The 14168-nt window shown below is 40.5% G+C and overlaps 2 protein-coding genes and 1 long non-coding RNA gene across 6 annotated transcripts in view; 1 reads left to right on the top strand and 2 right to left on the bottom strand.

Annotated features, from left to right (window-relative positions):
- LOC128887441 (uncharacterized) overlaps window positions 1-14168 on the top strand; it is a 118385-nt gene that overhangs the window by 44819 nt on the left and 59398 nt on the right. For both annotated transcript variants that reach the window (XM_054143297.1, XM_054143296.1), the window contains exon 2: window positions 10277-10341. In XM_054143297.1, coding sequence (XP_053999272.1) covers window positions 10277-10341 — 65 coding nt within the window. The remainder of the gene's footprint in view (window positions 1-10276; window positions 10342-14168) is intronic.
- LOC128887437 (uncharacterized) overlaps window positions 1-14168 on the bottom strand; it is a 143217-nt gene that overhangs the window by 80171 nt on the left and 48878 nt on the right. For all 3 annotated transcript variants that reach the window (XM_054143290.1, XM_054143288.1, XM_054143289.1), the window contains exon 3: window positions 7978-8021. In XM_054143290.1, coding sequence (XP_053999265.1) covers window positions 7978-8019 — 42 coding nt within the window. In that variant the 5' untranslated portion in view covers window positions 8020-8021. The remainder of the gene's footprint in view (window positions 1-7977; window positions 8022-14168) is intronic.
- Window positions 1526-4112, bottom strand: LOC128887455 (uncharacterized). Its single transcript, XR_008460047.1, has 2 exons — window positions 3566-4112; window positions 1526-2804 (listed from the first exon to the last, which is right to left on the bottom strand). It is a non-coding gene; the product is annotated as an uncharacterized LOC128887455 (long non-coding RNA).

Here is a 14168-nt window from a genome sequence, read left to right as displayed (position 1 = left end):
CATAAAATCCGCAATCTAAGTAGTATGTCTCCGTGAAATCATTTCTAAAAGGTCTGATTATTGAATATCTAAATTTCATGCAATATCTGCAGGTTCGAAGTTCAAGGTTACGCAACTTTTCCTAGGAGATATATTTTAATGAACCCGCAAAAGATAACCATGGGAAAAAAGAGAAATTAATTCCACTCGACAGAAAGTATTAGAGGGGATGGGGGACTAATTATGACAGTGATTATCGAGTTGCACGTGACGCTATTATCCCAGCTGGCACTTAAACCCATTATTTTATATACCGAACGCATCATTTTCCTCGGTCATTAATTACTAAACTGCGGACAGTTACTCAAAATCGTATTTTCACGTATACAGAAGTAGAATTGAAACTTGAATCTTATCTTTGAAATGGTGTATTTATCGCAGACATTTATCGAGAATTTTAACGTGTCTTGCATAAGAAAGATGAATATAAAGGTGTAATAAAAGAAAGAGTTGAATTAGAACGCGACTGCTACCTATACAAAATTATAATTAACCCTTTGCATTCGAGACCTTTCTTTCTTTTGTATCTACCAGCAGCTCGAGATGCTTTCTTGGCATTCTACGTTCTGTATTGCCACGAATGCTAAGTTTCAATTGACTTCGAAGATTTTATAGACACTTCTAGTTCCAAAGAAATTGAACCTAAAGAAACATTATTGCTCGTAGATTTGCTACGTGAAACCTAGCGATGTCTGAGACTCACCTTTCGAGTGCAAAGGGTTGATAAAAGTAATAATTATTATTACTATACGTTTAGTGATTTCGTGAATGATTTAGTGAATTCTTGTATAGAATTGCACGTTTGAGTTCCGTGGCCACGTTTCGCGACGTTCGAATAAGAAGAAGACCGTACGCGCACAATATCGACCACGTGGCTGAGGAATCGATTCCAATAGGAGACGTCGATTCGATCGAGCTTCCGCAAACGTCGAAAGATTGTCGAAGGTCGTACGGTACCGGCTTTGCTGGAAGGGGTGATTTATCGCGAGCGAGAGAGCCTCGATAAAACGCCGGGCGCAACGTTTTTCCTAGGACGCGGCGTGCACTATTAATAGACCCGACTCGACATAATAGTCGAGCCGTGCGTAGTCTATAATTTAAACCGAGAGGAGAGCTTTAAAATCCTCGAAGAGGCCCGCGTACGCCAAGAATGGTAGTGCACCGAGGCTTTTTCGACCTCGATTATAGTAATCGCGGCATTTAGATGCTCCGAGTTATTACAACATATCGGTATTACCCCCGGTGTATTCCCATCCCTTCGTTTCCCTTTTCCACCCACGCGAATCGTCCCCTGACTCGCGAGGTGAACGACGCGAGAAACGCGAAATCAAAGAACGGGGTTCGAATCACGCCCGGGGGACCGAAATTATTCTCAACAGGTAGACCAAAAAGGAAGTCATTCTTTGCTTCTTTGATTACTTCGCGGAAGGAGGTAGCAAACATCCCCGATACGTGGCTATTGTGGAGGTGAACTAATCCAGAGCAGTTTTTTTTTTTAACGATTGGGGAATTTATTTTGACCCTTTCAAAGATTGTATACGGAGGTGTTTTTGGAAAGAGCGGCTAGATTTTTTTTTTGGTTCGAAGATACGTGAGATTGAAACAGGAACGATTCGAGCATTTGTTGAAGAGACAATTTTTAATATTTGGTTCGGTATGGTGCAGCAACTGTGTCTACCGCACTTGCACTTGTTTCGTATACCAGGGTTTGAATGTATGGTTAGAAATAAAGATATGCACGTTAAAGTGAGTATATATGCACATAATTATTGTACATTACGTACGATTTGTGTGCGCATTTGGTATGCACTCATTTCGTTATACTAGGGTTTGGATGCGTGGTTAGAAATAAAAGTATGCTCGTTGAAGTGCTTACACACATAATCATTATATACATTATGTGCAATTTTTGATATGTACATGAAATCGGTTGCACATGCATACGCACACAGTCGGTTGGAAAAAGCTTGTGCATACTTCCTCCCTTGAATTACACAAAAAAAAAAAATAAATAAGCCACGTACTATATCACCCAACGAGGGTCGGCAAGGGTTCAGCGCGCTTCGACTTTCGATGAAAAATCACTGACAAACCAAACAAGCCCGCTAAATTTTATTTATGCCGATTAAGCAATACGGTCGAATAATTTTCGCCGGTCCGAGCCAATTCCTCTGTAAAACTGCCGAATATTAGTATAAATGTCGCTCGAGGGGGGTGCGTGCGCGCGGCTACGCAAATATTGATTTCATATTTTGCCCCCTGTTGGCGGGGCCTTCGACACAAACGGATCAGTCGGGGAGCGGGGGGGGGGGTCTGTAATTTTCAATTTTGACGGAAACAACGCGACCGGCTGCATTATACGCGGCTCCGTGCGAACCGCGCCGGATTGTTTGTATTTAGTCTCGAGCGTAATATGTATTTACACCATGGGGCAGAGGGGTTCCATTACGCGCCCGTCGAATCGCTGGCGAAACACTCGATCCAGTGTTTGGTTAAAGGGGCAGTTTCTTCCTTGAGTATACAAAAAGAAAAAAGAAAAAGAATTGTTTTTTCCACAAGAGGGCCAATAAATTGTCCAGCGTTTTGACCACGCATCAAAGCAATCCTCAGGAAGGAAAAAATTATACTGTTGTAGTACGTCAATAAAATTTGGTTCGTTCCATACCCCTCAAAGAAATTACATATTGTCAGTTGGCATATTTATATACTCATGTACTTAAATTTCAACTCTGCATGCCATGTAGTATTCATGCTCCCACTCATACCTACAGACAAAAATTACCCTCAATCAAATGATATACCCTACACAGTAAAAGACAGATTACATACTGTCGTTCAATGTATATCACTGATTATACAGGGTGTCCCGTAACTGGTAGTACGAGCGAGTAGAGGGTGATTCTACGCGAAAAATTGAATCGAAATTGTACAATAAAATTTGTTCATATAACGCTCTATTTTTGACAAAAATTAGTTTGAAAATATGTCGAGTACATGTGTACTTGATTATTGGAAAATGTTTCTCTTCTAATTCGAAGAAATTTAATTTTTCAACAAGATGGAATATCAAGCTATAGTGGAGAAGTAAGATGCAATTTAAATGAAAATTATCACTAACGGATCGGCTGCGATGACGATATACTTCGCCCGCCACGATCTCCGGATCTATCACATTTAGATTTTTATTTGTGAAGTCATGTTAAGTTGATTGGGTACAGTGATGACATATCGAGCGCTGAACAATCAAAACAAAAAATGATTACAGCATTTGAACGATTAAAATTGCACAACGAAACATTAGGAAACGTTCGATGCAATTTAATAAGGAGAGCACAGTTACTTCGGCAAATTTTCAAACTTATTTTTTTTTCTCGAAATTAAAGCGTCATATGAAAAAATTTTATTCCACATTTTCGATTCAATTTTTTACGTAGAATCACACCATACTCGCTTGTATCGCCAGTTACGGGACACTCTGTATATTCGTGTCTTTAAATTTGAACTTTGTATGCATCGTAATTTTTACCTTAAAAATTCCCTAAAATTGGGGCTGTTTTCGGGGTGGTTGAGGGTAGTTGGACGCCTTAAAATCGAGCAAGCGTGGCTGGTGTCGAGTAACGCGGCCTTTAGGCCTCTATCCGCCGGGCGAACCGAACCGATGACTGTAAATCCAATTACAGTCGCATCTATTCTCGCTCTCTTGCTCTCGCGCGGATTCGATCCGCGTCACGACGCTCGACGCCGAACCACGGACCGGCAGCCTCGTTATTTCGAGTCTCGAGTCGTCCAAAGACAAGCTTACGACGTTCTCGACGAATTTTTTTAGCCTTTCTTCGTTTAAATTCTTCGGGGAAGGCGTCACCTTCGCGAGGGAACAATTGGACATTTTTTTTTTTTTTTCGGTCGAATAATAGTTTGAACCTTGAGAAATAGTATTGGATACATCCCACTGAAGGAATCTCGGTAAACGTGGTTGGTGTAGATACACCACAGTGCGATAGTTTTCCAGATTTATACTTCAATGAGCACAGACAAAGATTTGAATTTTAAATGAAAATATGTTTCATTTTCTAAAGAATGTAACGTGTTTTTTGTTGTGCATTTTTCCTTTTGTGCGCATCCTCGTACACTTCCTCGTGTATCCATTTACCATAATTGCGTGAATATTTGTAGTCTAATCGCTACGGTTGTCGTGTATTTCTGTATTAAAAATTTCCTTTTATCTCAGATAAAGAAAGAAATGTTCATCTCTCGGAGTCAAATGTCCTGAAATAAAAAAAAATATATATATATATATATATATATATACGCCTTCGAATTACCAAACGAAGTATTAAACAAAGGGCAACTAACAACAGAACTGTTGCATAGACCATGGCAAACAAATTGGTGAGAATGTCCTGCGCATCGCAAAAGCAATAAGTCGACTCGCTGAGCCAAGATTCCTCGCGTACCAGCTAATTGCTTTAACCAATTAAGCAATCCAGTCGGAGGATTCCTTCTCTGCCAAATACTCGTAAGCACAATTGCTGTCGCCTGAAATCCATTTACGTTGAGGCCGCTCGAAACCTGTTTCGACAACCTGATGCAAGATCGGCCAACGTCAAAGGTCACAAAAAAGCATCTCGGCGTTAATCATCGTCGTTCCCAGGCAGAGGATGAAGAAAAAAAGCGTCAGAGAACGCAGCTGATATTCCACGCTAAAAAATTGTCAAATGACGGAACGGACTCGTCGATTCGATCGAATCGACCGCTCGGTGTACAAGTTCGAAGAAAGGAAAAGGAAGGTGGGTCGTGACTGGCTGCGAACGATGCCGCCGGCAGAAATTATTCCGTCCAAGTGTTTTCGATTCCGCCAGCGTGGAGCTATTTAATCGATCGAGAGCACACAGCTGATCGTAATGGTTTCACTTGCCAGAGAAGTTTATACGAGCACTCTGGAGTTCGTAATGACCGCAAACCCCTCTCTCGCGACTCGTATCCGCTGAGAATACACTTTCGGAACCGGCGACGATTTGCTTTAACCCTCCCGGCGTATCTCTGCGAATATCGACGACGATGATAACGGTAAAGTTGATTTCGTTATATCCAGATTTCTAAAAACTTATGTTTTGGACATCGGAGGTCGAGAAACCCGCCCCATAAGGGCGCTCATATATCCTATATAGATTAACATAGGATTGTCAAAATTGACAGAAGTTTTACTCCAAACGTAAACTTTTGATGCGCATACAAAATATTCAGATCGAACGTGTAGTGTCCTCGAAAAAAATTTTCAAATATTCCTACATCTTAGAACGACTGCGCAACTACAAAAAAAAAAAAAAATATGTCGATAAGTCCGTCACTGATATCGCGCGCGAAAAGTGATCGAAACCGAGAATAGACGGGTGTCCATTGTTATGTTTAATCGAGAGTACGGTCCATGATCGGTCGTAATTCGCTCGGAACGATTCTGGACACACGATTCGGCTTTGGCGTGCCGCAAAGCTCATCGGGTCTCATAATTAGATGAAAGATGGAGCGAGAGAGGAGGTGTCCAAGCGAGATCGAGACCGACGGGAGAGGAAACGAAAGGGGTGGATAATACAGAGAACAATCATAATTGGCGCGTGCTTATGGGGTGCACAATCAATTAAATGGAGTGCGCGCGGGCTTGCGCGCTTCGATGACGGCCCCGGTTGATTACGATTTTCCGCTGTTTCTCACCCTTTCTCCTTCGCCGTGTTCCCTCATTTGTTTATTATCACTTCTTTGAGTTAAATAACGGGCAGCAAGGCTACGCTTCGCAGCTATCCGAGGACACGGTGTCCTCTCTTAACGCTCAGATGACGAGCGTCAGCCGTCAACGCGATCCTTCCTTTGACCTGCGGCGAACAAGACTCGATAGTGTTCAATCGCTCATTGAATACTAATTAGCGAGATTCACTTTTAGTCGGGGGTGTCTTTGTCGCGACGAATATCCGCGCATAATGGGAATAGACGGGGACGATCGCGTCACGGTGCTTCTCGGTGCAACATGTTGACAGGTTGGCTGGGACATCGCCGGGTTTGGATCGAAAAATTATTAAAAGGACAGCGTGCTTGAGAAAGAAGGCTTTGAGATGCGTATGACGTGATTGGCAGTGAAAAATATAGAGCAGAGGCATGATGGCGATAGTGTATGTGGAATACACGAACTTCTAAAAAGCTTTGAAGTCCTTAGAAAAAGGTGTCCAAGGTTTGTCGAGGGAGAAATCCAATCTAGCATTTAAATAAAAAACTATTTCGATGAATTTTCTTAAAGTTTAAAATCTTCAGAAGACGTTCCTAAGTATTATTTTCCTCGCACGTGGATAGTACAACTATGGAAGGATGAAGAATGTAATATTGGGTATTCGAAAAAGTTCGTGGCGTTTCCAACCATTTGCATCTTTGGCACCAAAAATTTTGATAGAGCATTTTGTCCGTAAAAACCACAAATTTGTTCACAATGCTGCGTAGTATTCTCGCCTTGATCAAGCGACAAAACACCACGAACTTTTTCGAATGTCCATTATAATCTAGATCTGAAGTATTACTTTGATTTAATACTTAGTACTTAAAAATTGACAAAGTGAAGACCTGTGCTCTCGAAGCACCATAATGCATCAAAAACTGAATCCTTTTGGCTATGAATTTTTATATGACTTCTCAAAGACACCACCTTCAAATAGTAAAAATCTGAAAAATGTCTACACAGCCATTTAGGTATCAAAAATTGCCAACCAGAGTGCTTATTTTCTAGAACTTTTAAAATAACAAGGGATCACTATGATATTTATGATACTATGTGAAGAATTCAACTAAGATCGGATCCAACTGAATATTAGGTGAAAAATCTTTAGAGTTTCTTCTGAAAAAAAATTACTAAACTAATAAAATACGAATTTTCCTCTTTTCTTCCACTTTCTCCTCATTTACTGGCGTTTAAAATTCTTTTCCCAACTCTTCCCCACTTCGTATCGATCGAGTCTCCTCTCGATATCGAAATTCGATAGTTCGAGGTAGTCGCGGATGCGTTTCGATCGCGAGCACCCGCGACGGGAGGCCTTTGGTGCCCCGTCGCCCGTTGAAATCACATTTTAACCGACTTCCCTCTCATCGTGTCGCGAAGTTTTAACGAAAGAAGGGGGGCGAGAAAAAGAGGGAAACGTCCGAGGGTAAGTTGGAAGCCAATCTTTCTCGCGGCGTAACGTCTCCATCCACTTGCCTCGCCTATTCAGGCAACGAAGAAACGCGGCTGCGGAATAAGAAAGCGCAATTGGTCGCAACGAAATTTACCGCTGGAGGAAACTGAATCGCCGCGAACGCCTGAAGCTGCAGAAACGGCAATCGCGTATGAAAGGAAAATGTTCCTTTCGACTTCTCTTTAAAATACGCGAATCAGCGAGTTTGTAATTACCGTGCGCCTCGGCTAGAGGTGGTTTTCCTAATTTGCTCATATGCGAAAGCAGGTATTATATTCAATAGAAACTGAAGTCGAGTACCAAGATTTTCGGTACAAAGTGTACTTTACTTTTTTCAATCGTGACTTTATATAATTTTTGGATCGCACGGATAAAAGTATAAGTCGAAGTGTAGAAGTTCTCGATTAATTTCAGTTCGCAACATTTGAAAAGGGCCACGCGTTATCCTTCGAATGAAATTCTTCTTACGAGGTTGTTGAAAATTCCGTGCTCTCGCATATCAACGATGAAGAAGGACACGTCTCAAACCCACTTTCATTCACGGAAGAGTAATCGTAATTGACGTAACTGTATATAATTATAGTTATCGTTCTCAGTGAAGATTAACGATTCACAAGGTGCTTTGTGGCTTTGTAAGCGACTCGACATTAGTCCCCGCCGGGTCGGGGTATTAATACCCTGACAAGACCGACGAATAAGTTAATGAACATTCGAAACGTGTTGAAATTACCTGTTGCTGGTCGACGAGCGAAGATATCCCCCGCGGCTTCATTTCTGCAAATAAAAGAAAAACAGGGTTAACAAGATTTGCGCCAGTTGCGAGATCGGGTCAGGTTTCGACGAGTTTGAATGCATTTTCAGTATCGGAACCCGCGAATGGAAATTAAATAAATTGAGCGGTAAATTGAGTTTTCCTTTGTGGAGTAACTGTGCAAACTAAATAAAGCAATTTTTCCATACGTCTTTAACCAGAAACCATTCATAATTGTAAGCTTTTATACAAATTATTATGCGTGAAAATTGATTTTGTCCCTTTACTTTCATTATTGATATTTCTTGATTAAATAGGAACATTTACCTGCCAGTCTGTTGAGTTAAATAATAATGAAACGCACGGATTGCTTCAATGTTTAGTTTACCAACTGTTTGTGCTCTCTTGAAATCAGGAAGGTTGAAAGTTACACGATTCTTTTTATAAATAAACTAGCTGTGCCTCGCGAATACTATTTATTTTATGTCGTTCGCATTCGACCACGTGTTCCTTCGTGAATCAGCAGGTGACTGTCTTTTGTTTTCCCTAACTCAAATGTTTCAATCGGATATTTCCGATAGCCGTGGCCTACGATTTCACTCGCGTGAAATAGTAACGTTGCAACCCCTTTTTACCCCTTTACGGGTTGAATTTCGTAATATTATTTCTTATTCCTTGTAAACATCATAAAGGAAACCTCTGTGCAAAATTTCACCTTTCTAGGTTTAAGGGTTTACCCTGGACGTTGCTTGTAATCGGTCAGAGCTTCATTCTTATGTATGTACATGATTTTGCGAGAGAAAAATGAATCGAAAATGAGTAATAGAGTTTTTTAATTTGAGCTTTGAATTTTGAGAAAATTGGTCTTGAATCTCCTTGGAGCACGTGTACGACTTGATCAGCGTGTCTGACCACTACTCACAATTTCTACTTATGTTGCTAATTTATGTTGCTTCTGTTATGCTAGTGTCCGTTTCAATTAGTTGTAATCATTTAAAAAATTGCAATTTGCGTAGAAGAGGTATGGTACATTAGACGATGCCAGAATTAGTAGTACTGGCCAGTCGTGGTCAGACATGGTCAGCCAAACCTTTCGATTTATTTTTACGAAGACGAAGCTTCCTATGAAAAAATATCATTCTTCATTTTCGATTCATTTTCAAGCAAAGAATCATCCCCTGTTGATGGTGTTATATTTAAGACTAGCTGTGCATATAGATTGTAGTTTACCTTAGAAAGATACAAAATTAATTGCCGACACTATGATACACCTACTTCAGTAATTCACGTAAACATAACCAAGATGTCCTTGCGAAATAAACGTCAAGAAATAAAAAATTGTCCAAAAAAGATACTTCGAACCCCCACATATAAGACATTATGTTCTTCCATATTTTATCTATGTCGTATTTGTACCTTCCATAAGCTTGTGTCTCGTTTAGACTAGTCGTTGCAGCATCGTTCGATCTAGAAACACTCTGATGAATGTTTTATCTCGCGTATTAAAAATGTGTACGATCCAAACTAAGTCATAGATCCATGGCATTTGGCATCGCCGGCTAAATTGTCGTGTGACAGAAAGTCAATAGTGTACGCCTAGCTATGGCGAACGTTTTGGTATTGGAAGGCCGTGTGTCGCCTCTTGGATTCTATATAAGACGGTACATTTCATTTTTACACGCAGCCAATTTGGTCACGCTTGTAAGCACATACTGTAAATAGGCCCCTTTCACGTAAAAAATAATATATTATATATTCATTTTTCCCCTTTGTTATTGACACGATCGCGACTCATTTCTGCTCTACATTTTTTTTTTTTTTTAAATACGTCGTCAGTGTCCATATACAGATGAACATTACCATAGGTGTCACAGCCACCGTCATACATCGGTGTACAAATGTTTGGCTAGGGCTGACAGACCGATGCTAACATTATAATTGTTTTTTTACCATTTGCTCATAAAACGAAAGCAATATCGTTTATCACCGTTCGAAAGCTCGCTCGCTAGAGTCGCTATATCGATTTTACGTCCGAAATTTTCACTCTGGTCGACACGTTATTTTCGTTCGGGATTTCGTCGCGATGTCGCATCGGAAATATCGGTTAATGAGTGAACGAATAAATATTTCAACGCTCCGTCCAATGAACGTCGCGAATAATCGGGGTTCGATTCATTCGCCATCTACTACCAGGAATCCAATTTTCTCAATCTTTCGCTGAGACTAACGTGCATGGATGACTCGATCTATCGTACTGACGATGTATTTCTCGTTTCAGGTCGTACCCGTCACCTGTGCAAAACGGAAGATCGAATGGGACCATGAATTGCTCCGGCTCTCAAGGTGAGACATTTCGATTGTCCCGTTTCGTCGAAACGCTCAGGCGCGGAAACGTCGCGGGCAGCGACGAGGAACGGAATCTCGCAATAAATGAGGATTAATTAGCACGATGAAAAATTCAGGGGAAACGTTTCGCGTATTAAATTAGCGTTTGCATTCAATTTATTAGCAGAATTCACTTTTAAAGATCGGCCGTGCGTCGACGCCCCTCCGCTCCGACCCCTCTCCCGTCCTTGTACCGCAGACGCTATGTTAATAATTTCTCACAGTCGAACGTCGACAACGCATGGAAAATAATAACGACGATATTTCACACAGAGGAAAATTATCGGTACGATGAAAAAAAAAAAGGCTACCCCGTGTCCTTTGACAATCCAATATACCGCTATTACGCGTACAAAGGTTATAACAAATCAAATATCATTTTAATTTTGTATATTGTAGCTTGAAAATGCGACTCGGATGCAGCCACCACCAAACGCGCGCCCGACCCCCTCCTGTCGCCCCCGCTATTGAACGCTCGAGCGCGACTTATGCGTTTGGCATCGCGAAAAACCGAGAGAGCACGCTTATCCGGGAACGCTCAGTTTCAGATTCGAATACGTCTGTCCAACGTTTTTCGATGGAATTACATCCGGAGAAACGAATTTCCCCGGGAAGATAAACGCGCAAATTCGAGGGACACGGCGTTAGGTGTTGGTCTCGGAATTTTGTTCTGGACGTTGTTCGCTATCGAGTCTAGGGGGCCGGTCCATCGAGGATTTTATTTTTCTGCCACTTGTTGGTGGAAACGAAACGAGACGTATTTCTTTAATAAGCGGAAGTAGGACTTTGCAATGGTACATCAGTTTTTTCTGGGCGTTAAATTTTTTTGAGGGGAGAGAGAAATTTTTGTTCGCATGGTTCGAGTTACTTTGGAAAGATTGCAATTGTACGGGTGAATTCGTATAATTATGGCAACATAGCTGAATTTGGACAACTATGGTAGTATTAATATGGGTACATTTCGAGATGAATAAGAATCGGCATGCTATTATTTATAGTGAACGTTTCGACCTTTGGCGTACGTCGTATCTATCAATTCCCACGTGACACCACTGAATGTGACCCCTTATTATTACTTTTATCTTTGCTTTCTGATGAAACTGCTCGTACGAAAATTTCTATGAAGGCTACAATTCTTATCAAATTACATAAAGAAATTACATGAAGTTACATAAAGTAGTATATGAACAGTTGCCTAACTTCCAGTGCTACGTAAAGCTCTGCAAGCTATCAAATGAAACACAGTAACAAAAATAAAACCTGAAGCTTCACAATGACACGTAACAAAGTAAACAAAAGCCTCCAAGCTTTACAAATGTAACATAATGCATCAAAAAATGCTCCTTCATAACAATAAAAAAAAAAATATTAGAAAATAACGGTGCACTTCGATATTTAATTTCGACGAGCGGTTTAAAAGCAACCAGGAAGCAAATTTCGTTGTTGTGAAGGCAGCTTAATACTGACCCCCTGGTAGTATGGTTAAAAAATGGAATTACTGGACGGTCACGCGACCGGTAGCGAAAGTGCGAACAATAATGCGATAACGTCCAGAAAGATTTCGCGCATCGTCAGGGTCAAAGGACGCGTAAAAAATGTTCGAGAAGAATCGAGATTTTGCGCGGAACGCCAGTCGACCAGTCGGCTGTATTTTCCTCGGGGCTCATTGAACGGTTTCACGCATCGTTTGGCCAGCGGTTTGAACCTGCCCGCCGGTACCCAAATTTTCGACGAATTCCCAGACGAACGATTAACCCGTATTCACTGGGCACACAAATTTTTGACGTTCGCATCGCGGATCTGAGAATCCGGCGAAGAAACAGGTATTAAAAAAGTGGGTGTTCCCGCTTCAATTAATTTTTGCTAAATTGCAGCGAAAGGATTTAGTTAAGGAGGGAAACTATATGCGTCGAAATGAAAGCTTCAACAATTTTTTGTTTGGTAAATAATTGGCTTAATAAAAGATCTGTTTGTTGGAGTTTATTATATGTATAACATTGGATAATAGAGAAATAATTTTTATTTAAATTTTTCTTGAAAGAAAATGGCCATACTGGAGCCATTAGAAATTATTTAACGCCAGCAAACAGATCTTTCTATTAAGTGAACTGTTTGTCCAAACAAAATTTGGTTCGAGAAGCTACGATTTCCACGCGTTTAAAGCGTCCAAAGCAAGTAATTCGAAAAATAACGCCGCGTCCCATGGGTGAAATCGACCAGCTTTGTAATTTCAGATCAAAGACCGATACATCGTATCGTATTACGGATGGTCATCGTATTTGCTGAAAATGTGTCGATAATTGAGACGTTTACCTACCGCGTGGAAAGGAAATCCTGAGCCAAACATTAATAATATATTTACCCCCCAGCGCGATAGCCGTGGAAATGGAAACGGAATAAGGGAAACACGAGAGAAAAGTAATCGCGAACCGAAAAAGGGTGCGGATTGCCGCGCTCGATTTTCCTACGGGTGTGCACAGCCACTTTTATTCAAAGCAGTGAGATATATGCGCGTTTCGCACTTGCGAAAAAGTTGACTCACCGTGTAAAAATATACCTCGAGCGATAAGCCCGTTGGAAAAATAACGCGTCGCTTCCCCCAGCCGACGGCTTCGATATTAAAAATATATTCTACCTGTAAAATAGTAGAAACGCAGGGAGGACCAAGGACAGTGTCCGGCAATTTGTTCGGGACGCATCGAGATTTTAATAGCCACTCGCGATGACTGAATGGTGCTACTGATTTTGCCTGTTGGAGAGCTACAGAGGCGAACGCATAGGAATGCGTTCTACCCTTTCGTTTCTACTGCTGTCGCGTAGCTATATATTCGGGATTGTTAAATATTAATTAATACTGTCATTCGTGAAATATTTCGAGTGGATTCGACAAAGGCAGGTCTCGTCTTGAACGATTTCAAACTATCAAATTATGTATATATTTCAAACACTATTTATTTATTATATCTATTTATTTTTAACCGACTTCGAAAAGGAGGAGGTTACTCAATTCGACATGTACATTTATTTATTTTTTATTTTTTTATATAAATGAAATACTATATATATATTTCAAACACTCGCTCAAAATAAGCAAATATTATTCTTGCCTGCACGGACTTTGAATAATTTGTTAATCTGGAATGATTCAGAACCAATGTTCTTATTTACGAAGCCGTTTACGAGCCCCAAATGTTCTTCTCGATTTTAGAAGTATTTCATTCGGGGATATTCCTGAAAACGAAAGACGAAGGATACTTCTCAGCCGTCGTTCCCGGCTATCACACTTTAATTCGGTGTTATCTGAAATTTATTTCAGCTCCCCCGAAGCAACGCGAAACACGTAACTGTCGGGAATCCTTTTGCGAGCGCTGTATCTGGTAGGACTATTGACTTTGCTCGTATATTCGAGATGCCCGTGTACTCGAGATCTCGTCGGCGTCCCGCGATATCTGATACGACTCAAGCAGACCGGGTAAAATCAGACATGGCCACTACATGAGACGTCTAATCATAATATTTGTACATCTCATAATTGTACATTAATAATTATTATATTTATTCAGACTTTACAATTCTCGCACGACAGCAAAGTCAACGGATTCATGTAATATTATAGATATACTAATATATAAGTATTCGTGCCCTCAATGTCTATCGATGTTTTCAGATTCATTTTTCATTTTAAATATATGTACACGTGTAATATATACATATATATATATTTATGTCCGTTGAAGAAGTTTGTCTAAATTAAATGACAAGTTTGATGTTTTTAAATAAATGTT

The sequence above is a fragment of the Hylaeus anthracinus genome, unplaced genomic scaffold (assembly GCF_026225885.1).
Source record: "Hylaeus anthracinus isolate JK02 unplaced genomic scaffold, UHH_iyHylAnth1.0_haploid 11989, whole genome shotgun sequence".
NCBI lineage: Eukaryota > Metazoa > Arthropoda > Insecta > Hymenoptera > Colletidae > Hylaeus > Hylaeus anthracinus.
This window is presented reverse-complemented; position numbering and strand designations above follow the sequence as displayed.